The sequence below is a fragment of the Ochlerotatus camptorhynchus genome, unplaced genomic scaffold, assembly GCF_037179485.1.
Source record: "Ochlerotatus camptorhynchus isolate MF236.1 unplaced genomic scaffold, CSIRO-AGI_Acam_v1.1 ptg000330l, whole genome shotgun sequence".
Taxonomy (NCBI): Eukaryota; Metazoa; Arthropoda; class Insecta; order Diptera; family Culicidae; genus Ochlerotatus; species Ochlerotatus camptorhynchus.
Genome location: NW_027040818.1, coordinates 11,858,746 through 11,882,991, shown reverse-complemented (window position 1 = coordinate 11,882,991; position 24,246 = coordinate 11,858,746). Strand labels below are relative to the sequence as shown.

Below are 24,246 nucleotides of genomic sequence, written 5' to 3'. Positions count from 1 at the left end.
ATCCGAATTCCCAACAAATTTTTGAATCTTCCAAAATTAGAGAAATTCCCTGAACTGTAGGAATTTTGAGAGCTTCCTAGAGCTAACAACTAAAGCAACCCTCCAAAAACTACAGGTATTTTTGGCAACCTTTAGATCTGCAAAAATCCGGAATCATCCGATACCACCATAATTGTAGTAACGCACATAATACTCTAAGAACTTACAGAAGCTTGAGAGCATGAGGAACGTGAGGAATTTTCTTTATATAATCCTTTAAACTTCAAAAACATACATCCGGGAGCTCCTCGGACTTTCAAACCTCGAGGTTTTGGGTGTTCCTGAAATTTCGGATTTTTTTTAGTGTGTTCCTGGAGTTCAAGGGCGTCGATCTGAAAATTTCCATTATATGGATTTCTATGAATGCCTATTTGTTAATGTTTTGGAAGAATCGCAGTTTCCACAGAAACACTTCGCCTTTACCATTATTTGCTTCATCATCAATTCACAACGGCTCAAAGTATCAATTTAACCGTCCAGGTAGATCAACAAGCGTAATTTGCTAACCGTAACCATGATCAAGATCGACCATTTCCTGCTGCGCTTCGGCGACGTCCTGCTGAATGCCATACGGTTCTTTCTTTTAATCGTTTCTCAAAGTGCAAACATCTTCTTCGTCGTCGTCAAGACGACGACAACGTGTCGCATAAAACAAGTGCGGAATGTGCAATACCACACATCACCACCAGCACAAAACTGGACGGAAGCGAGGAGGCTTCTTCGGTTGCTTTGCTGAATGCAAGAACGTGACTGCTGTGCTACTTGACTTTTCTGCTACTGGCAGAGGTGAGAACCAGCAGATGGAATTCACCTGGACAAATGATTATTTAATGACAAGATCGTGATGATAGCGATTGATGCCACACCGTGGGATGATGAGAGTGTCGTCCGCGCTGTCGCCGCCAGGGCGGCGCTAGTGTCGCTACCGAGTTGGGAGAAAGTATTGAACTTCGATTTTCCCGTCCATCCTACCGAAGATAGAGCATCGTATAATTGACGGCGGGGACCCAATCAATCAGGGCTGAAACAACGAAATTTATTGACTTTGAACTGGTTGCTCGCTCGCAAAAAAAAAAGACGCTCAAGTATTCAATCTTGGCCGGTCGATCTGTGTCCCGTCGTCGTCATCAACCGCAAAAGGGATTGAATTTTAATTTGTATCCAGTCTCTTTTCCGTTCGTCCAGGTTGGTTTTTCATTCTGCGCTGCAGAGAGGTACAAGGGGAAAAACTTGATTGAATGTCGCCGCGCGCCGATACAATCGAATTTCTTCTCGGTGCGATTTTGATCTGCTCGGATTTCTGGTTTTGCTCTGCTATTTTAGTTTTTCTCGCATCGACAATACCCAACAGTTGCGCGTTTCCCATGGACAGACGGCCATCGTCGCCGTTGTGGTCAATGTGGTCCGTACTGGAAGATGAACGCATCAACGGAGTGAACGATTTGACATTTAAGGTTAGGTACGGGAGTGAGGATGGCAGATGGCGCGTCGATCGTGCGTGCGTTAGAAATGTACGATCGCAGTGTGCCTACTTGCGCTTAGGGAATATGGAAATCCAAGCAGGCGACGGAATAGGCCCATCAGTGTCAATCCATGTGACATGTGCACTTGTGGCAAGGGGAAACAACTCTATTGCAGAACAAAGCTCCAAAAATGGATCGCTTTTGACAGATGGCGCGGCGGTCTTAGAAACGGCGGTGAACGAAAGCAACACGTGCAGCGAGGCATTTTCTTTCCCAAGAACTAGTCACATTTTCATTTCGGGGGAAAATGTACTTCTCATGTGTCGAAGTCACATTGTTTATGTTATTCATCGAGAGCCGCGGAGGCAAAGGGTTATGGGAGTTGACACAAAAGTCAGCGCCGAAAACATAACCAGAAACTGGTTAGCCGGAACAGCGCGAGGAAGCAAAGTGATGAATAATAGCTTAATTTTTATGAACTTGTAAACTGAAATATGTCACCCGGTTCGGTTGAGTTGCGAGAAATGAACATTGAAGGGCTTTTTAATGCTGTTGATGTCGCACCACATGTCGTCGGGCGCGATCTGGATGGAGACGGTGGAATATGATATACAGACAGACAAAAACGGCATTGTAGATCGCACTCTGCACTCTGGGCTTTTTTTTTTGGTGTGTTTTGTGAGAAGTTAATGAGTGCATTCAGTGACTGTCTTCTTGTGGCAGAGAGGGGAAGGGAACCAGAACGGAACATGCAATGATGCAACGTGCGCTTCTTACTGGGAATGGGAAGTGCTTGTGTGTCAACAACTACCACTGAAAAGGAAGAAGACCGTCGGAGACGGGTCGGTGTCTCATGGTTTTTGGGAATGAGAAGTGAGCGATTGAAGCATGTTTGATATCAAAATTAATTGACAGATTGAAACTAAGCAAAAACGTTACCTTAGTTTGAATTGACATGAGTAACACTGCATCAACAGTTGTAGTATTTGAACTTTCGGGAAAAACTATACACGGAATTTATGCTTAGTTGGATGTAGATTGGAAACAATACAGAGAATGTCATTGAATTCCTTCCGAAATTTTGATGTTTTCAACCGGATTCAGGCCGGTTAAAATTAATTCCGGAAAATTAAAGGTAAAGTTCACCCGTGCACTTGTCTATCGAAACAAACGTATTATTGATTTGTGTACGGTGAAATCATGGATAGCTGGCGCCGGTAGTGTAGTGGTAAGCGTGACTGCTTTATCATCCCAATGGTTCTGGGTTCAATCCCAGCCGAGGTCGGTGGGATTTTTCTTTGGTCACGTCTTCCTTCGGAAGGGAAGTAAAATTGTTGGTCCCGGAAGGTGTGGAAGCTGCCTTCCTGCACATTCGATTGCCGTCAATGGATGTTCGATTGCGGAACAGAGACCGACGTTAAATAAAGGAATGAAGAAGAAGAAGAAGAAGAAGAAGAAGAAGAAGAAGAAGAAGAGGAAATCATGGATATTATTGATGATTTCTGCTCGATAGAGTGGAAATGGGGGATTACGACGAAGTAGTGCTCTACCCTATCTGTTTTAGAGTACGGTAGCTTTTGTTTTCAATCGGCGGCAAACACACGCATTTTGAAGCTGCAACGGATTCAGTATCACTGTCTCCGTATCGCGTTAGGCTGTATGCACTCGACACATACGATGAGTCTCGAGGTACTCCCCTTAGGGGTCCTTTCGCTGAGCTGTCTGTTTGGTTTCCCCATTGCGAAGTTATGAATCCATTGGAAATAGAAAACTTTGAGAAGTTTCTCGACGGAATCCGAACTTGTACTACGAATACATGACGCTGGAGGTTGGGCCCAGCGTTGCCAGATTGTTTTCCAGCTTATCGGTACCAACAGTTTAAAGAAATCGGTATTTATCGGTATTTATTATCTAAATTAATTTTATATTTTTGCCGTTTTTGATGCCAAAAGTTCAAACTTTTGGACTTAGAACGGAAAATTTGTTTTCAAGGAGAAGCCGGAAGAAATTCCCGGGCAATGTTTGAACTAGCTTCTAAAGGAAGCCGATAAAACTTTCAGAGAAAGAATAAAGTAGCTCTACAAGCGAAAGTTTGAAGAAAGTTCTAAGAGAAGTCAGAAAAACTTCCGAGGAACTTCGAAGACAACTATTGAGAAACTTCTGAAGTTAAAGAAGCTTTCGAAAAAAACAAACGGATGACACTTCCAGAGGAAGCCAGATAAATCTTAAACAAATTCCAGGAGTAGCCATTTCCATGGAAAGCCAGAAGAAGCTCAGAAAAGCCTTCCAATAGAAGCCGAAAAAAACCTACGGAGAATGGCTTAAGGAGAAATTTCCAGAGGAAGACGAACGAAATTTCTGGTAGATATATTTGGTGGAAGTTTAATGAAACTTCCTGGAGAAGACGTAATAAACTTCTCGGAGAAGGAAGAAGATGGAATAAACTTCCTAAGGTAGAGTGGAAGAAGCTTCTGGAGAAAGTCAGAAGTCAAAGAGCTTACAGATCAATCGAAAGAAACTTCAAGGAGAAGTTGGGGGAAAATTCCGGCAGAAAGAGATTTCTTGAGGATGTTAGCTTAGCACAACATTACCTGAAGTTCCTTGCATGTTCTAATGATCCTGAGTATTTTTTCCTAATTTTTATAAAACAACCCTGAACAACAATGCCTCTGAAATGCACTTCGAAATATCACATAATTCCTCGGAGCTCCTTGAAAGTTTATGGGGCTGTTTTGAAGTCCTCTGATCATCCTCAAAGTACTAGAACTTCCTTAATTATTATGGAACTACCAGAAAATCTCTAATCTTCTTTGAAGGTATCCGGACTTTCATGAAGGTTTCAGAACTTCTTAAGTGCTCTCACAATATTCTTGTAATTAATTCATCATCAGCATTGAAGCTCTCTGATCTTCTCGATTTTTTTTTTATTTTTAAAGTTCTCGAAACATGCCTCTCACAATTTTCTAATATTCATATTACTTCTCTTAAGTTTCCAAAATTTTCTTGAACCTCTCGGTACTTTGCTCAAGTTTTCGGAAATTCCCCGAGTTTCTCGGAACTCTTTTTAAAGTTTCAGCAATTTTATTTAAATCAATTGATCCTTTCTGATGTTCTCAGAGCTTCCCTAAGTTCTCTGAATTGCCCAGGAAAAATGGAATAGTCCTGAAAACCATTAAATTTCCCTGAAGTGCTTTGCATTTGTGAAGTTTTTAAAATATGTTTCCTTAGGTTTATTTGAGTTCTCTGGACTTTCCTAAAATTCCCGGGTTCTCGAATTTTAACAGAATTGAATGAAACTTTATTTATTTCAACGAAACTTACCCTGACATATCTTTAAACTTACCCAAAAGTCTGAGCTATTCTGAATATTCAGAAGTTCTTAAAAGTTCCTGCAGTTTTCCTGAAGCAAGAGTGGAACCGCAATAAAACACTTTAAGCATCCCTGACGTTCCGGGGAAGTTGTAAAAGCAAACTGGCGGCAGAAGACGGAAGAATCTTTCGAGCTAAACCAGAAGAAACTTCCAAGCGAAGTCGAAATTACTTTCCCGTAGGAATCGGTAAATAACTTACGGGGTAAGGTGGAGCGATATTCCACGGGAAGATTGAATAAACTTTAGGAAGTTAAAAATTCAACATATTCATGGATCTATTTATTTTCTGATTCCCAAGAATTACCGGGATGATTCATCAGTTGTTTCTCAATTCCTGGGTAGCCAAAATCAGCGAAAAAAATGGAAACATTAATCGGAAGAGTATCAAGCATAAGACGGCACTAAAAATAAGAGATATTCAAAAAATAAAAGTCTCTCATAATGGTTTCCTCCAACAGTTCAGTGCGGACAGGCAATCATTTTGATTATTATGAAAAAAAACGGTATAAATCGGTATAAAATCTAAAAAATCGGTATTCTGAGAAACCTGTATATCGGTATCAAGTTCGAAAATCGGTATAAATACCGATAAATCGGTATATCTGGCAACGCTGGTTGGGCCGTCTACGTTCAACTCCAATCGTGCAGACTTCAAAGACTTCTACAGTTGCTCTGTACATTTGGATTTGAGCATGAAGCAAGAAATACACGGAATACCAGATCCTCATCGTTCGATGATTGTTCCCTCAATATCGCTATCAAGTACCGCCACGTCAGTCAAGAGAAAAGATTTTTCACAGATGGGTCAACCATAAATGCGTCCACTGTTTTTGGAGTATTCAATGAATTTCATAACGCCTCTTATAAACTTCAGAAACACTACTCAGTTTACGTTGCGGAGCTAGCAGTCATCACTTCATTTACACGGACAGCCTAAGCTCACTGGAGGCTAGTTGTTCAATGAGGCCGATAAAGCACTCGTCGTAGTTCCTGTTTGGAATACAATCTACCCTGAGTGCTTTATCTGATTGCTCTTACACTATCACCTTCCACAGTGGGCAAAAATTGTCAAAACCGCGACTAAATTGAATAACTTGGCTGCAAAACGGTGACCTTGTGATTTTTTCTATGTTGTTCAGAATCAAGAGATCAAAGCGTATTTAATATGGATACTATATTTTGGTGTATAGTGGCCATATTCTGGTTCTCCGGATAATCTGGATTGACCGAAAAAGTAGCCACATTATTAAAATTGTTCTAGAACTGTTGTTTGTTCAGAATCACGAGATGAAAGCGTATTTAATATGAAATTTATAGTTTGGGATCAAATGACCATATCCTGGTCCTCCGAATAATCCGGGTAGACCGTCGCAATCTTGCTCGCCATTCATTTTCCCTTCATCTTCTACCCCGCTATCCATATAATATTGTGCTACTTCCTGCATGTATTTCACATCCTTACTACCAAATGCTACTTTCGAACCTTCATTGTGGTATGTTAGATACGATAGCTTCGGATCGCACCATGCTAATGCCGTTGGCCACTTTATCGGTCAATTCAGATTATCCGGAGAACCAGGATATGGCCACTTTACACCAAAATTTAAATTCTTTATTAAATTCGCTTTAATCTCATGATTCTGAACAAACATAGAAAAAATCACAAGGTTCTAGGATCATTTTTATAATGTGGCCACTTTATCGGTCAATCCAGATTATCCGGAGAACCAGAATATGGCCACTATACCCCAAAATATTGTTTCCATATTAAATACGCTTTGATCTCTTGATTCTGAACAACATAGAAAAAATCACAAGGTTCTAGGACATTTTTTTATATAATGGCCACTTTATCGGTCGTTCCGGATCCTCCTTTATGCCAGTAGAGTTTCCCTGAGGGCGTATATGGTGTCTTTACACCATATATACTTAGTACTTTCAATTTCCAGTAATATACGGTAAGTGAAGTGTAAAACTATGTCGATAGATAGTGGCATTTCCTACTTTACCGGGAACTCGGGTTGATCCCGGCCCTCTATCTCGGTACGCAAAAGTCTCCGGCCAATGAGACTACCACCAATCGATTTAGCAGAGTTTTTCCTTTTTGAATATGTATAACATGTTGACTGAAACCGTTTGGCAGCCGAGATATTCAATTTAGTCGCGGTTTTGTCAATTTTTGGCCACTGCGCCTTGGTTTGGGTCCCTTCTCATTGCTTCATTCCGGGTACCGAGAAAGCGAACTCGCTGGCTAAGGTGGGCGCTATGGAAGGCGACATTTTCGAGCGACAAATCACCTTAAATGATTTTTTTTTCTCAATTGCTCATCAGCAATTCCTCACCAACTGGCAACAAAAGTGGAATGATAGTGATTTGGGAAGATGGCTACACTCTATTCTCCTACAGGTGTCGAACCAACCATGGACCGTGACTTTATCCGCATCATGTCTAGGCTCATATGTGAGTATAGCTTTTTGAGAATTTAGGATTGTTTTTTTATTGATGTGTGTCTCCTCTCATCGTTTTCCCAACATTGTGTTTCGTTTCAGTTGTCTCATCAATTATCCATTCACTTTTCGAGATTTAGAGCACTTGTCCGCACTGCAGTGCTTCTTCCACGTTCATTCACCAATACAACGGCGACGGAGGTTAAAACGACAATTCACCCCCATGTATCTTATCCCAAGTCCTGTCTAAAAATTGTTGTCATTAACCTCGAGTAAGCCACGAGTGTTCGGTCCCCGTTCTACTAACTTTAACATAAGAAATATTTTTAATATACATTGAATTAAGGCTCCGCAAAGCTAACGCAATTGAGCCTTGACAAATAAATGATACTAAAAAAAAAAGATGAAGACGAATATTAATATTGACAACAACAAAGGCGATAATGAACATCCAGCCACGAATCAAGGAAAACAAATCAAGCTGAACATTGCATTAGGTCCTTAGTAAAATTGATCGATTCTCTTCGTCGACTTTCTCTTTCGTTAGTAACTTGAGCACATACCCGTTTCTTGTTGTAATTGTCGTATTAGATGCTAGATATAAACTTCTTTTATCAATCTGTGTGCTGGAAATACCTGGAAATGTTTTTACATGGCCGTGGGGATACAAAGAGAAAGTCGACGAAGAGAATCTCTCAATGTTACTTAGGACCTAATGCACTTTTCAGCTTGAAATATTGACTGCGATACTCAGAGGTTGCCTTGATGAAGAGAAATCAAATTTAAAATTCATGCTTCCGTGCGCTTCCGTTAGTTGAGCTGTAGCCCACCTAAATCGAAGCCAAACGTCATTTTCGACAGTGCTAATTTTTTTTCGAGGGGCTCATGTATGAACAATTTGGATAGTTGCTAAAGAATCGTGATGATAATTAACAATCGGTGTATCCCTCAACCAATTTTTAGCTTGACAGCTCAGTCCAAACTAACGAAAGTCTTTCACTAAGTGGGCTACAGGTTTAGCCCAACGAGATAATTTTAACTGTATTCCATAACACAATTTTTGAAGATTCTGGGGGAAACATCTATTAAGAGAACTAACTCTTATTAAAAATTTGAAATGGACATCCATCCTCAAACTTCACCGATTATCAGAGTTGGTTGGAAATGCTAACATGAAGCTTTAGTGTGATGATTTATTAGCTAGAGAATGATCTTTAGAAGAGGGTAGGTGGATAGTTCCGTTAGAGTACGGCAGTATGAAAATTGAATAGAAGTTGAAAATGAGCGAAGGGCCATTAAAGCGACAGTTTTCAAGATAGACGCACATTTTTGCCTAGCCCGTACGATGTACGCGGGGACTTGAAATATGTCTCCAAGTCCACAGGCAAAAATTAATTAATCAGTTGTTTGAAACTAGCTAGGTCAGTCATACTTATTAATAATTTTTGCGATTAAGAAATATTTCACTGAATTTGAATGATATTCCCTGATTTTCCACACGGCCAATCATACCAACTCAGCGACTGAGAATAATTGACTCAGAGAATTTTCTTTCCATACGAAATTTAGTCAGATTTGGAAGAAACTGCAGTTACTCATAGCTTATGAGGAACTGCAGTTTCTTCCAAATTTGGCCGTGCAGGTCCAAAAATGAATTCTCTGATATGCCCTGATTTTCCAGGTTTACCTTTGATTTGGGTTATCATTTGTTTACGATTTTTGTGTATTTTTTACCCATAAATGGGTACTTTCAAGTTAGCGTGTAATACCAACAATCAATACGAAACTAACGATTTTAAATTGTAAGCTCACTACTTGACTAGCCTATTGGTCCCAAGCAAACGATTAACGTACCCCATTCTAGTCGAAATTCTAGTACTACACAATGTTTGTTTTGATTCGCTATGAAAGTTTGACAGATAAAATGAGGGGTTATTGGTTTTTCCTATGTTTCGAGGGGTGAATCGATTAGCTTGGGACCGAAGAGAGTACCAGAGCTGAGCTAAAAAGATGAGCACGTTATTTCGGGACCTTCTAGTCTTAGAGTTACCTCTATGGTAATACTCCGTACAGACTATGGCAATAGAGCTTTTTGACGTTTAATCGGCGCACACTAATGCACCATTTAAACTGAAGGAGTGTGAGCAAGAGAGAAACAGATTAGTGGGAAAACAAACCGTCCATTCATCCATGTGTGTTAGATAGAGAAATATGGTTAAACGTCAAAAAGGTCTGTAGTCCGAATGTAGTATAAGTTGGAAATACGCCATGTAAGAAGAAACATTTTTGATGATTTGAAGTGATATTGGCTTCTGCTTTTTCGTGTTTATCGAGTAGTTTGTGAACTGTTCTCTCTATATGTGGCAAAATATGGTTTGTTTACATTTTTGATTTACGCCATTTTCAAATGTTAGTCTAGATTTCATCTTTGCTCAAAATTGTATGCAGTTTAACAAAACTGCGTTTGTCTCGTAGGGTTTTTGATCTAATTTCCGTCCTACTAAGCACAACCCGCGCTTTTCCTCTCTTTTCTGAACGAGTTTAAACAAAAAATGGAATATTTCTGTCAATGATGACTTCTAAATTCATTCACCTTTCCATACATACCGTTGGATTTGATAAAGAGTCACACATTTTTGAGATATTGTTTAAAATCTAACACTGCTTCTTGATTCCAAATTCGTTCTACGAGTTTCAATTCCGTCCTAACGCATTGAAACGCCATAAGATTTTCTTCGTCCTACGGATAAACGTAGAAAAAGAGGATTCGCTGAGCGTTTCTTTTGTTTTGAGCGTAAATATTCATATAATGCGCTTTAACTGGATTTATGTTGTAGCTAATGAACTTACGCATCAGAACAAACCTATTATTGATTTGTGCATGGTGAAATCATTGATATTATTGATCTTTTCTGATCGATAGAACGGAAATGGGCGATTACGACGAAGTAGTGCTCTACCCTACCACATTTAAAAATGGGTAAGACTACACTGATACAAAATCCATTGGCAAAAATACTATATTGCTGGTTTAAATTAAATACCCTCACCAATAGATTTGTGCAGAAAACAATTTCATTTAATTTTACTATTATTTCTATCAAAATTATTATTGCTTTGGAGCAAGCATAGTAGTTTCGCCAGAATCATAGTAATTTTTTTTTTACATTCATAGTCAACTATACTGAATTCATAGTAGATTTAACAGTAATAAGCGTGGTTATATTGAAAATAAGTGTTTTCTGCAAAATAGTATTCCTAGCTATGATCCTTGTTTCAGTGTAGCGGTGATTCAGACTGACTGATTCTTTGTTGTTTACCTTTTTGACATTTCACCATACCTTAAGTTTTGAATGTATGCGTGAAACTGATGAACCTCGAAAAAAATTCGGGTCCGAACCTAGTCGTTCTTCAGGTTGCTTGGTTGCGAACCTAGGTTGGTAACTGGTGTTCAAACTATCAGTTTGACAGCTCTTAGGTTGCAACCCGGGTGAGGGTTCGCTTCAAACTAAAACGGCATTAGAAAAATCGTCTCTCGGTTGAAAGCGCGTTAATCCAATAGCTCCGCAAAATTGTTCAGTAAACAATCCTAAACGGCTTGAAATTCCATCGAAAAAATTTCCGTCACCTTTGATTGATAGCCAATCTTCCCGTCGTTAACCCCTCGCGATATCTGTTGCCAATTTTCTGCCCATTTACGATCCACTTCACACTCGATCCGATCAAAATTACCCACTCTTTACCGTCGAAAACGCGCTTACTTACACATTCCGGTCAGACAGCCATCCATCCGTCAAAAGAACACTCACTCCCCCTGTACAAGACGGTTGTTGATTCATCATCACCATCATCGTCCGTTCCATCTTGAAATATCAAGATAAACTCGTTAACAACCGAACCGAACAGACAACAATTGCAAACACTCTGACAAAAAATTAACATACTCGTACGATGTTGGCAGATTTGACCACTGCTGGATGCGATAATCTTTCCACCATGTAGCGCAGTTACCGGCGACGCAATTTCGGGACGGATTTATACCGTAATTGAGATTTTATGATAATTTAAGAGGCCCCATAAGTCATTTGCTGGTGGTCAGTTTCGCTTTCTTCCCGGGCACAGAACAACCCGTGCACAAAACGGCAAACCGGGGATCATTATTTATGGACTTTCCCCCTGGAGGCGATTGGAACGGCGCGAGCGAGAAACGGGAAAGTTGAGGTTATGTTCGGGCACGAGCGCTGCGTCATTCTTTCTGGAAACAAGCGAGCGCGGGGGCGGCCGACGATCCATGCAAGCGCGCGAAACGTGTTGCGAAACTCAATTAAATGCGTTGGCGGTGGCGGTGGCGACGGACGACGTCGGATAGAAATTGTAACAAGGGCGTGGGCTGTCCGTTGCCCTGCTGCCGTTGACCATTGTCTTCCGGAAAAGGGCACACAATCTCGCTCGGGGAAGCCAGGAACCGGTTTCCCAGAAATGTTCTTTTCGCTTGGATTGGCTGTTTTTTTTTATTTTGGTTGGAAAATTGAGGTTAGGTTTTCGAAAGGTGTGTCACCGCGGGCGAACTAGAAAACCTTTCGAAACTCGAAGCGAGGAGGGCACTTCACGGTTGTTGATCTCATTTGAATGAGAGGTTTTCGAGAGAGAACTCCGCTCGGACCATGAAGCCATTATGAAGCTCAAGTACCCGGCGGTCCGTCGGTCGGTTGGTTGGTAGAAAGCCAAACAAAACAAATGAACCTACCAAATAAATACACGCACACACACACACAAACACACGCGACGCCGATGGGGAAGTTCCAACGAAGGCGAAGGGAAGGAGCAACGAGAAATGGAAAACGAATGCTCCAAAGCGGATAAATAACAATAATTCGCTTTAAATCTTGCCTTTTGCTTCCAAAATGGATTGTAATCAAAATATTGTTGTTATTAGTTTAGAGTGCAGCGAGAGAACAAAAGGCTCTCTCTCTCTCTGTGTGCCTTTGCGATCTTATCCGCTCGCACGGTTGGTGGTACGAACAATCCCCCGGAGACGACGACGGCGACGCGTCAAAACACGATCGATCGATCATTCCGGCTACGGCTTGCGCTGGCGAACCAAACCGGCGATCGTATCTTCGATCCAGGGTAGAAAGTGGACCACGTTTACCAGCCCAAAGTACTGCTCGGTGTTGCAGCCGCCCGTCACCGTGTAGACCCGGCTGGTGAACGAGATGATCCCACGCAGGGTCCAAGTTCGTCCGGCACTGATGAACATGCCACCACCGGCGTCGCCGAAACAGGGTGCCGTTCCTGGAACAATGATTGGGATTATGGTTTGCGAACGAGGGTGAATGACCGATACTTGGCTTACCGTTTCGCAGTCCAGCGCAGTACATTCCGGGATAGATCTCGTACGCGAAGAAATCCACGTCACTCTGGAGGCAGTCGAGGACCGGAATTACCGGCACTCGAGCGCTCTGCAGCCGATCCGAGAGTGTACCGGCCTGCTCGAATCCCCAGCCCACGATCGTCCCGACTTGTTCATCGTATTGTTCAATTTTCTCACTTTCCTTCGGTAGACAGGCGGGTTGGATGTAATCCGTGTAGTTGACGGAGGTTTTGAGCTGTAGAATTCCCAGATCGTACTTGTGTTCACCGGGGACGTACTGTTCGTGGACGATTGCCCGAATCACTGGAATCTCTAGCTTGTGAGCGAATGATTCCTTCAAGTTGTACTGACCTAGCTCGACGATGATCGCTCCTTCCGACTTATTAACACCGTGTCTCGCACAGGAAGCCGTGGTCAGCACGAAGCTTTCGTTAATCAGCGTTCCTCCGCATGTGTAATCCCGCACGCGACCTCCATCGCGAACGTGGTACACGGCCGTATGCCAGGGCCACTCACCGGGAACCGTAGCCGTACCTCCGACGATCAATGCTCGCGTGGACACCCGCCGAATTCCACACTCCGGTTGCCGTTTTCCAGGCTTTTTCGTACCAGGTCTTCGAGTTCGATTCAGAGTTGCGACACCTTGTGAATCCACCAAAACCACTGCCAGGAACAGAGCGAAAGCTAGCAAAGCGTCCCTCATGACTACGCGATCGAGCTCGACTGATTCTCTGCTTGCATTCTAGGATTGCCCCACTCGCATTCGAAAGTGATAAGCGCTTAGGTTAGGTCATCGCTGATAAGCCTTTCGCTTCCTCGCGCTGTTCTACATGGCGAAAATCACTCGCTTTGCAATTCAATCTCGATCCTCGTTAGTTCCAGTGCTTAAAATTAATCACTGCAACGGCTTGATCCGGACTGGGGACCACACGCGAAGCCACGGTGCCAACAGAAGCCATCGATAAAAGTTAAGAGAACCATAATGTCCAGTCATCATTCTCTTAACCTCGATCGTTCGAGTGTGCGCGTTTGGTAGGGAGAAGGGAGAAGGCAGTGCCAAAAGGGGGAGTGAAAAAGAAAAAAAAAACGGAACGACAATCCTCCATAAAATAAAAGAAACCTGCTGACCACGTTCGTTCGGTACCTTTGCGCGATCGCGCGCTTCCCGAGAACATAAACATAAAAATGTGCTTGGGTCGAGGAGAACAAGGTCCGAAAGTGTAGCATGCTTCGTTTGCATGCATCATGGTAGGCTGCGCTGCAGCAGGACTAGAACGCAACTGCTCGTGTCTCTTTTCAATAGGTCCCATCTTAGATTGATCGACTTTCTCTTTGGATCGACACACAGCTCTATAGAAGAATCAACAATCTAGCATCTAAAGCGACAAAGACGACAGAGAACGTTTTTGTAGCTGAGCTAATTACGAAAGAGATCAATGCAGATTGGTCTATTTGAAAAGTGACGCGAGAACTGTTATTCTTCTACTGCTTCAAGGGATCGTAAATGTTGACAGTTGACAATTTCCACGCACCTCGTTTGCACGACGAACCTTGCTCGCGACTTGCCACCGAATGCTCATCTTTCGCATTCCATCTGTCAAGTATCAACCCACCACCCACATACGGTTGAAACTCTTGTGAAGAAGAGTAAAAAGCGCATCCGTAAACGTGGATCATGCAGCTCTCGATGAGTTGTTTGTTCAAGTATTTTTGTTTTTGTTTGACACCCATAAAAACAAAAACCTCTCAGCCAAGATGATCACTGCGTTCCGGACAGGACTGCTGCAGCAGTATGCAAATTTGATCTCTACCCAACCATCGTTGCCATATAATGAACTGGCTGACCGTGCCCTTCATTCCATTTGTTTACATTGCTACCGCGGGCGGGTGACAAACCAGGCGGGAGCAAGCCGTCATCTTGCAAATTTTTACTTTTGATTGAAGATTTATCGCCTTTCGTTTGGAATATGTAAACAATCTAACCGTTCGCTCGTTCAGCAATGACGGAACTATTCCGCAGAGGAGCTGATCTTCAGCTTTGTTTACATTCTGCTATCTTTTTTTTATTCTTACTTTTCTACGAAGCTGCTGGAGCGTGCAAACAAAGCAACCTGTCAAAAACCGCCTACTTATGGATTGTTTCGAGGGGAAGTATTGCGCGCTCTCGTTGCAAAACTCGTTGTTGTTCTTGGTTTCCGTCAACGTTCATTTTTTCAACTCATTTCTTGTCATACCGAAGAGCTTCGGATTGTTGCCAGAGAAACGTGATAAAAATTTATAAGTGGCTCTGATGTTTGTGTGTGCTCCTTCAGGTCCAAGAAGAAAACGCGACGGGTCCCATTTCCCTCCTCTCTGTCCTGTGTTCTGTCTTCTGTGACGGAGGATTTGAGAAGAACAACACACGACTAATGGTGACAGATGAGAGATGTTAAAACAATTGACTCCTCGCTCGCTCGCTCGTTCGGAGGGAGTTTACTGAAGTGCCCGGGAGATTGAGAGACACGGAAGCGGGAACGGGTTCTGCGCAATGTGACACTGCCCGGTGTGACAGGAAAGTAATTGGCAGGAACATTTACTGCACAGTAGCAGCAGAGTGGAGCAAAACAAGCAGCAGGCAAATGTCAAGTGTCAGAAAGTGTTCGGGGAGGTTAGAATTGTCGTGTTTTGTTTTTTTTTGCTAGAGAGAGTTTAATAAAGCTTTTGTGGATTTTTTTTAAATTCATTTATTTGTCATGATTGAATTGCGTTAGCTTTGCGGAGCCGTAATTCAATGTACAGTCGAATTTCACTCGATGGGCTATATTTAAGTTGGTTCCAGTTAGTTGGGCTGCCCACCTAAATCGGAGTTAAACTGACAGTGCTAATTATATTTCCAGAGGCTCATGGGGCCTCCCTTAGCTCAGTCGGTAAAGGCGCAGCTACAAAGCAAGACCATGCTGGAGGTTTCAATTCGCGGTCCGGTCTAGGAATTTTTCGGGTTGGAAAATTTCTCGACTTCCCTGGGCATAGAAGTATGATTGGACTTGCCACACAATTATACCAATGCAAAAATGGTACAGGCATCGAAAGCTCTCAATTAATAACTGTGGAAGTGCATCTAGAACACTAAGTTGAGAGCACGCAATAAGCTTATATGCGTATGCAATAAGCTTGAAATGCGAATAAGAAGAAGAAGAAGAAGAAAAGGCTCATGGATGAACAATTTAGGAAGTTGCTAAAAGATTTTGATGTATCTCTCAACCAATTTTCAGCTTGACAGCTCAGCCAACTAACGAAATCCTTTCACTAAGACCTTGTACAGACATACACAGTAAACTGTTGTACAATCGTTGTACTTCTTTAAACTAGTACCTCAAATGATACCTTTTGAGGTACTCGATTAAACGAGTACAACCATAGAGGTAACTCTAAGACTAGGAGGTCCCGAAGAAACGTGCTCAACTTTTTGGCTCAGCTCTGGAACTTTCTTCGGTCCCAAGCTAATCGATGCACCCCTCGAAACGTGGGAAAATCCACGAACCCCTCATTTTATCTGTCAAACTTTCATAGAGAATCAAAACAAACATAGTGTAGTACTAGAATTCCGACTAGAATGAGATAGACTAGTCAAGTAGTGAGCCAATTTAAAATCGCTCAAAATGATCTGTGTTTTACATGGATTGATTTTTTTGAAAATAATTTAATATTTCAGAAGATATTATCAAATATTTAAAGATATTTGGAGTTATATCTATGTTGTCTTGCCCCTTGCGCACACCGGTTTAAAAAGCATTGTGAAATACTTTCTTTTCAATTCTCCTGTTTCAAAGTATTTAAAGCTTGTTGGTGCAGGATGTTTTATAAAATATGTCAAGCTTGGTTTTTCACGATGATTTATTTAGTAATTTTTACTCGTTTACAGTCCTACTAAAAATGCTTTAATAATATAATAAGGATCAAATATTGAAATTTGCTTTATCATTTTTCAAGTGACCTGTACCGCGGTACTTCGGAACCAGAAAATCACCCAGTAATACCAGTAACGGTACTACCATAGAGGTAACTCTAAGACCAGAAGGTCCCAAAGAAACGAGCTCAACTTTTTGGCTCAGCTCTGATACTAACTTCGGTCCCAAGCTAATCGATGCACCCCTCGAAACATAGGAAAATCTACGAACCCCTCATTTTATCTGTCAAATTTTCTTAGCGAATCAAAACAAACATAGTGTAGTACTAGAATGGGGTACGTTAATCGATTTGCTTGGAACCAATAGGCTAGTCAAGTAGTGAGCCAATTTAAAATCGTTAGTTTCGTATTGATTGTTGGTACTACCGATTTCACAAACTGGGACTCTACACAGACTATTTTCTTCGGAATTTCAAGTGAGCTATAATATAATCAATTCTATTCTAACATGAATTCAACGGAACCCCAGGTGGGATTCGTCTGGGTCAACTATAGAGATTTTCATACATTTTTTAGGTTAGCCAGAGGAAAATAATAAACAACTTTACACGGCGTTGCTCCCGCTAGTGTGCGTGCGTTAAACGTCACTAATCTCTATTGATTTTTCAGGTTGCATTTCATTGATAACAACATTTCGCCAAAAACTTTTGAGTCCAGCGCCATTCGAACTTTCCGTTCCGATAAAAATCTTCGTCAAAACTCCCATCGTACTTAGCTTAGGTACGCCGTGATGGTGAAAGGTCGCTGACGATAACGGGTGGTCCCGTCCCGTTCTGGTGGAATCCATACTTTTCGGGGCTAGCGCACTCGCGTGACGCTCGACAATCACAGATCACCGGGCTCCGGTGAAACAACGGTGCGACGGCCAGGAATAGAAGAAGAGGAGCCCCCTCTTGCCAAACAAAATAATCATAAATCTCCTCTCTGCTGGCAAGTTGGTTGGGGCCACACGTTCCGTCGGAACAAGCGGTAATTTGAATGCGATTTCAATTTCCGATAGCTCCAGCCAACATGTAAAACATGGAACTTTGGGGAAACTTTTTTGAACTATTTTCCAGCACGGTCACAGTCACAGCGCGGAACTCTCGAGTGCCCGGAGATCTAACATGGCTGATAACAATCAACAACAACAACAACAACAACAACGACCGGCACTAGAAGGGTAGGGGAGAGACAATGAACTTCGTAACACACGGGATGATGACGGGTTTTCTCTTTTAGCTAGTAGAGAAATTGTGCGCTAACCATCATCATGGCTCGGTGGTTGGTACTCGGAGCCGAGTATAATATAAATAACAATTGAATTAATTTCGCATTTAAATGTTTAGCATTTTTCTGCACTTGTTGGTTGTTTCGGTGTCACCAGCATCCGCACCAACTAGCAGCAGCAGCAAAAAGCGTGAACAACGAGAGATCGCGGCTCAAGAGTTTCTATAAAATTCTGATCATGTCCACTTGGCTGTCAGAGCTGTGTGCCGGACGGATGGGGCGGCTACCGGTTTCTTGGCCCATTCAACGATCCGCTACTGGTTTTAACCGGGGTAGGGAGGTTCTTATTTCTGTGGAAATCAGGTGGAAAATGTACAGTTTATGTGAGTTCTAGATAGAGCTGGAATTAGGGCGTAACAGCCTTTGTAAACAATGACTTCTCTTGTTGATTTCTCGGAATTCAAGGTACGCCTACACAAACCAACATATCCATCGGGTAGGAGACGTCTTCCTCTACTCGATGGTGATGCCGATTTGCCAGGGAAAGACATGACTTCCGACAAAAGCTGTTACGCCCTAATTCCAGCTCTATCTAGAGTTAACCAGTGAAATTAAGCGTCAACCGTTTGCCGCAAACGATTGGTTGCGAATTGTTAAACTTGGACACAGAAAAACATTTCGAGCGGCAATATTTTTTTTTAATAGGGAAGCGTTTTCTCTAAACTGTTGGCAGCTAAATTGTCAAAATTATACTAGCCAAAATTAACTAATAATTTAAAAAAGACTATACATTAATTGAAGTAAACGGTTTGTGTTCCAATTTATAACTTTTAAACGTAATTTATTAATCAACCGTTGGCAACTAATGGTTGTTAATAAAATGGCAAATTAAGAGTGATTTTCAAAAACAAAATTGACGTTCGAAGCTTTTTTTAATGTTGATTTAAAATACAGTAGAAGTAACCTATTATTTCGGTCCTATGTACATATTTGGGATTTCATATTTAGTAAAATTTGGCCAAATTCAGGACCGCATAGAAATGCGAATACCTAGTTCATTACATTTGGTACTTAAATTGCAATCAGATATGGATATCAAATAGGACGAATTAAAATGACGGAATAGAAACAAGATCTCCACCTTAATTTTTGATTTCTGGAGGGTTTCTCTTGGAAATTATTATATAAAAAATGTTTCTCTAAAACTATGGAACCTCTCCGCCATTAATGTTATGCGAACAAACAATTTCCCAAAAATACCGTTCGCAATGCTGTTGTATCTTATATAGACTATTTAAATTTGAAACTAGAACAGAAACGCACCCCTCGCAATGCTTAAATGCAGTTTAATTATTCGAGTACTAGTTGGCACCATATTTTCAGCTGCTCAACTATTCTCTTTTATTTATGAGCGGGTTTGAAACACGAATGGAACTCTTTTTTCAAATTTCTGTGGTTGTATTTGTGGAGCTTCTAATCTGACGACCGACGGCCAGGGAAAAACAAGGTGACGAAACGAAACCTATTACTGATCAGAGTTGCTTTACGTCATAGACATCTCTCAAGAAACCAGATTACTCCTAATTTTTCCAAAGATCTTCAGGTGATTAGAGATCTAAAAAAAACTTCTCTGGATATTTTTTCAATACTTCTGGTTCATCAATTATTCTGAAGATCTTCTACTGTCCAATAATTCAAATCGCGTGTGTCAGATATTCTCTCATGATACCAGGCTGCTCAGAAATTATTCCAAAGCCAATCGGGTGATCAGAGATCTTCATTAAATCCTCATGATATTTTTTCATGCCGTCGGGTTAGATAGGTACTATTCTTAAGGTATCCAGCAATTCAAATTGCGTCTCTCAGATATTCTCTTATGATATCACGTGACTCAGAAATTATAACAAAGACCGTCAGGTGATCAGATCTGATCAGATCAGCACTCCAAAAAATCTTTGGATATTTTTTCTTTAATTGTCTAACATTGAAATAACGTTTCTCAGATTTACGCTCGTGTCTCAGAAATTAGAACACTTCGGGTGCTCATAGGTCTTCAAAAAAAATTCTCAATACTTCAGAATGTATTAAATATCCGAGATTCTCTAGGTGTCTCAGAAATTATTGCAAAAACCTTAAGGTGCTCACAAGTCTTCAATATCTTATCAGCATGTTTTTCAATACTTCAGGATGATCAAGTATTATTCTGAAGATCATCAACAATTGAAATACCGTCTCTCAGAGATTCACTCGTGATTCAGATGTCTCAAAAATTATTACAAAGACCTTTAGGTGTTCATTGGTTTCCAAACACATCTCTGGATATTTTTTTCAAGACATGTGTCCACCTCAGTGTTTTGACAGCAGATTCGTCCGGGACCTTTTCTGGTGGTTCGAACTAGTTACCTGACACTGGATTACGTTGTTGTAATCATCTTGTTCCAGGAAACATTCTTGAATCGTACTAAAATCACCGAAGCCAACAAAATTGGCACACGCACACATTTGTAGGGAAGAATACCAAACACCTTTTAAAACTGTGCGTTGCGCTGATCGTGTTGCAGTTTCATTTTTGGCAGTTTCAAATTTTAGAACTGTCGACTAGCTTGAAACAATTTTGAAACTCACCGTTGCGAACGGCCTTAGTAAGGAGATTATAATTGAGGCGGGGCATAGCAAGGAGGAACTTACAATGCTACTCTAATAGCATAAATAGAGGTACCGTCTGATAATTTCAGTGCTAGGTACTAAATTCTGTAATCTGTGATAGGGAAATCACTTTTTTCTCACCACAAAAAACAACCCGGTTTCTTATGCAAAATGATGGATGTGCGTTTACAAAACGCACAAAATCTAAAAATTTCTACACAATCGGTAGATGTGGATTCGAAGATAAAATGTTCTGAATACGAAATTTCGCATAAAATAGGTGCAAAATTATACACCCCATATTGTGTGTGCTTTTTTTAAGCGTTCTGAAGAAAGCTTTACCTTAACTACCTTGAAATTTTATTCAAAACCTTTTACAGGGTTTTATTAGAATATTCTCTAGCATTTTCTTTGGAATCATTTTCCTTCATAGAGATTAATTCAGAATTCTTCTAAAATAAGTTTGATCGAGCAAATAAATTTGCTTGACATCATAGACATCTCTCAAGAAACCACACGGGAAAAAATGCGATCTCCGAAATAAGAAAAATGACTCATGATTTCATGAACATAGCGTATTTTCATGTTATGAAAATACACCATGAATAATATTCATGATATCATGAGCAACTTTTGCGTAACGCAGCAACCATTCCCAAAATCATGAATCATCATAGTTGAAATCATGAGCTAAATTCATGGGTTTAACTTTTAACCAAAAAATGTAAAAAAAAAAATAAAATAAAGCATCAGACTGGATTCGAACCAAGAACCTTGAGATCATTAAGCCCATACTTTGACCACTAGACTATCAGTACTTGAATAAGATGGAAGACAAAATGCGTATAAGAGATACCTATGTAGTGCGGTTTGCAAAGTACGTATAACGCTTGTAGCGGTCTTGATTCCACTGCATTATGAAATCATGAATTTCCAAGACAAAATCATGAATCATTGTTACGATTTCATGGGATGGCAAGTTTTTTCATTTCATGATTTTTTATTCATGGAAATGGAATCTGATTTGTTTCCGTGCAGATGACTTTTGAGACTCTCTTATTGAATTAAACTCCTGTTAGGTTTCTCCTCCAAACGGCGCCGGTGGTGTAGTGGTAAGCGTGATTACCTTTCACCCCAGCAGGCCTGGGTTCAATCCCAGTCGGCGCCGCCGGGATGTTCTAAGGCATAACATCTCTGATCACGCCTTCCTTCGGATGGGAAGTAAAGCCGTTGGTCCCCGGTTCATGAGTTGATGGGTCGATAGGTAGAGTCCAGGTGTGGGAGCTGCCTTTCTGGTACGTCGGTAGCATTGGTGCTCAGGACGGAAAACAAGATCGACGGAAAAAAACAAACCAAAAAAAAAAAAAGGGTTTCTCCTCCAGAATTCATATAATTGTTGGGATCCTCCTCCGAAATCTTTGTAACTGGATTCTATTCCCGAATTGAATCCATGCTGAAGTTCTCCCAGGGTGACCAGTGAACTGGGAAATCTGGAAAACCGATTAAAAGTTGAGAATTCGAAGTCATTGATAGAAAAACCGGATAAACCCGATGATAAATCGAGAAAAATATGCTTTGAAAACAATAAGATTTTGGACCTGAACAAATTTTCAAAACCCTTGGACTGGACTAGATTTTCAGAATACAGTCACTCTGAAGACCTATTAAGGTAATTCACTGAAGATCCCTTTTTATATTGCTCTGTGGAAACTTCCATGACGATTGTGAAGAGGATTCCAGAATTAATAAATATACCAAGGAAATCCAATTTTTGTGAGTGCAATAATTCCAAAGAAATTCATCAACAATTTTAATGGACATTCCGAGGATAATTTCAAGCACATCGCGATATAAATTTCTAGAAAATTTTAAAGAGAATTCCAAGTGAATTTCCCTGAAGAATTTAGAGGAGAACTCCAAGGTTCTTCTAAGAAAATTGTTAAGACAATTCTAGACGGAAGGAGTTTCCCTACTCGATGGTGTTTTTGGTTTGCATAGGCGGACTTAAGTTCGTGCGAAAATGGCATTACATATTTTGTTCACAAAAGCTGATAGGCCCTTTTCAATTGCTAATCGAGAATTCTGAGGAAAAGTGCATGGGGATTTCACGGAGAATTCAAGCGATATAATTCGCTCTAAATTGAATTCAGAGAATTCGTAGAAAATGTTTAACATTCGAAGAGAATCTATGCACGAATTTACAGAATTTCTGAACTGTTATAAACAAATTTTCAATGAAGCCCCAGAGAGAATCTTAGAAGAAATTTGAAGAGAACTCTGAGACAATTAAATAAAATCCTGTTATGTTGTGAGCGAAGTATAATTGACAAATTGTGAAGACTTTGAACCAGGATCCAGGAATCATGTTGCTGTCTTAGTACTGCCCCATTTAATTTAGTGATCTATTCGGCTCAATCGTATTAGGTTTTATGCTTAATTTAAATGTAGGGGAAATGGATGTAATGTCGGCCTAAATGCCCCTAATTTGGGCTATATTTTAAATAACGACCAACAATATCCATAAGTACTGTCCCAATGACGCGTTCATCTCGATAAAATTGATAAATAGCAGATTTTTAGCGATTGGCCCAATCTTAGATCCATAAGCTAACATTAGAGCCATTTTCCCTATATAGTACAACCGGGAAAATTTCCAAAATTCCAAGAAAAATAAAACTGGGAAATTTTCTCCGGAATCACAAGATCACCATATCAGATCCACAGCAGAAAATCAAAAAAAAAAAAAAGTTTCCAAAAAGTCCATCTGTGACTTTCGCCTGTCACAACAAATACACACCGGAACCGGTTACCGGTGTCAAACATTGAAATCGAGCCAACGTTCCGAAAACAAAATGTCTTTGTACCAATTGTGTCCGGATTCGAAGATTCTCGTCGGTAGTAGGACACTTGCTACACCGTTTAGATTCTGCCACCTTACAGTTTCTGCGGAAAAATAAGTAAAATATATACAGTAGAGTGATGCAAATTTTGAAATTTTCGCTCCACAATACTTAAACGATTCCAAATCGGATCCTGACTAACCTCTCAAAATTTGAACCCATTTGGTGAGAAACTGAGATGGCACAAACCATTTGAAGTTTGTATGGGAATTACTATGGTAAAACCAAGATTTTTGTTCATGTCTATCTAATAATTCACCATATTAGTCTGCTTCAAAAATTGTACTACCCGCATAGAAAAGAACCATTTCTAGAACAGTTCAAACTTCACTGAAACCTTACTAGCTGTGTTAACTTTATACAAAATAGTTTTGTTATGGTTTATGGAATGTAATAAACCGAAAAGAAACATTACTTTCTACTGTTATAGTTTCTGGTATGTTCCAGCTACATTTTGTTACGGTTGATCAACTATACGAAACTATATTGAACTTTTGCAAAACATTACGAATAAAAGTTGTATACAACTAGTACAATGCTTACGTGTTTCGCTTATGGTTGCTTTATGTTTTTACAACTGGCACCAACAGAGGAAAATGCTTTTCTTTGGAACGGCTGCCATGAGTTCACGGTGTTTTTTTGCTTTATTGTTTTATTTTTAAAACTTTACTCCAAATGGAAAACCTGTTTTATCGTTGAGAAAAATGAAAAACGTAAGTAATACCAGCTTAAAGTATAAATTATTTCTAAAAAAGCATGTATTTCCTACAAAAATATCTAGGGCCTTTGACAATCCCAGCCATCATGGATAAAAAACAGCGGTCTACATGGGTTAGAAATTTTGATTCTTC

The 24,246-nt window shown here is 40.5% G+C and overlaps 2 protein-coding genes across 2 annotated transcripts in view; both read right to left on the bottom strand.

The window, feature by feature from the left end:
* The window catches only part of fng (Fringe glycosyltransferase), a 380,064-nt gene that overhangs the window by 236,055 nt on the left and 119,763 nt on the right, over positions 1-24,246 (bottom strand). The window lies entirely within an intron of this gene.
* On the bottom strand, positions 12,170-13,400 carry LOC135708620 (venom protease-like). The gene is made up of 2 exons (XM_065230722.1): positions 12,677-13,400; positions 12,170-12,615 (listed from the first exon to the last, which is right to left on the bottom strand). The coding sequence occupies exons 1-2, from the start codon at positions 13,395-13,397 to the stop codon at positions 12,401-12,403; spliced, it is 936 nt and encodes a 311-aa protein (XP_065086794.1). The 5' UTR covers positions 13,398-13,400; the 3' UTR covers positions 12,170-12,400.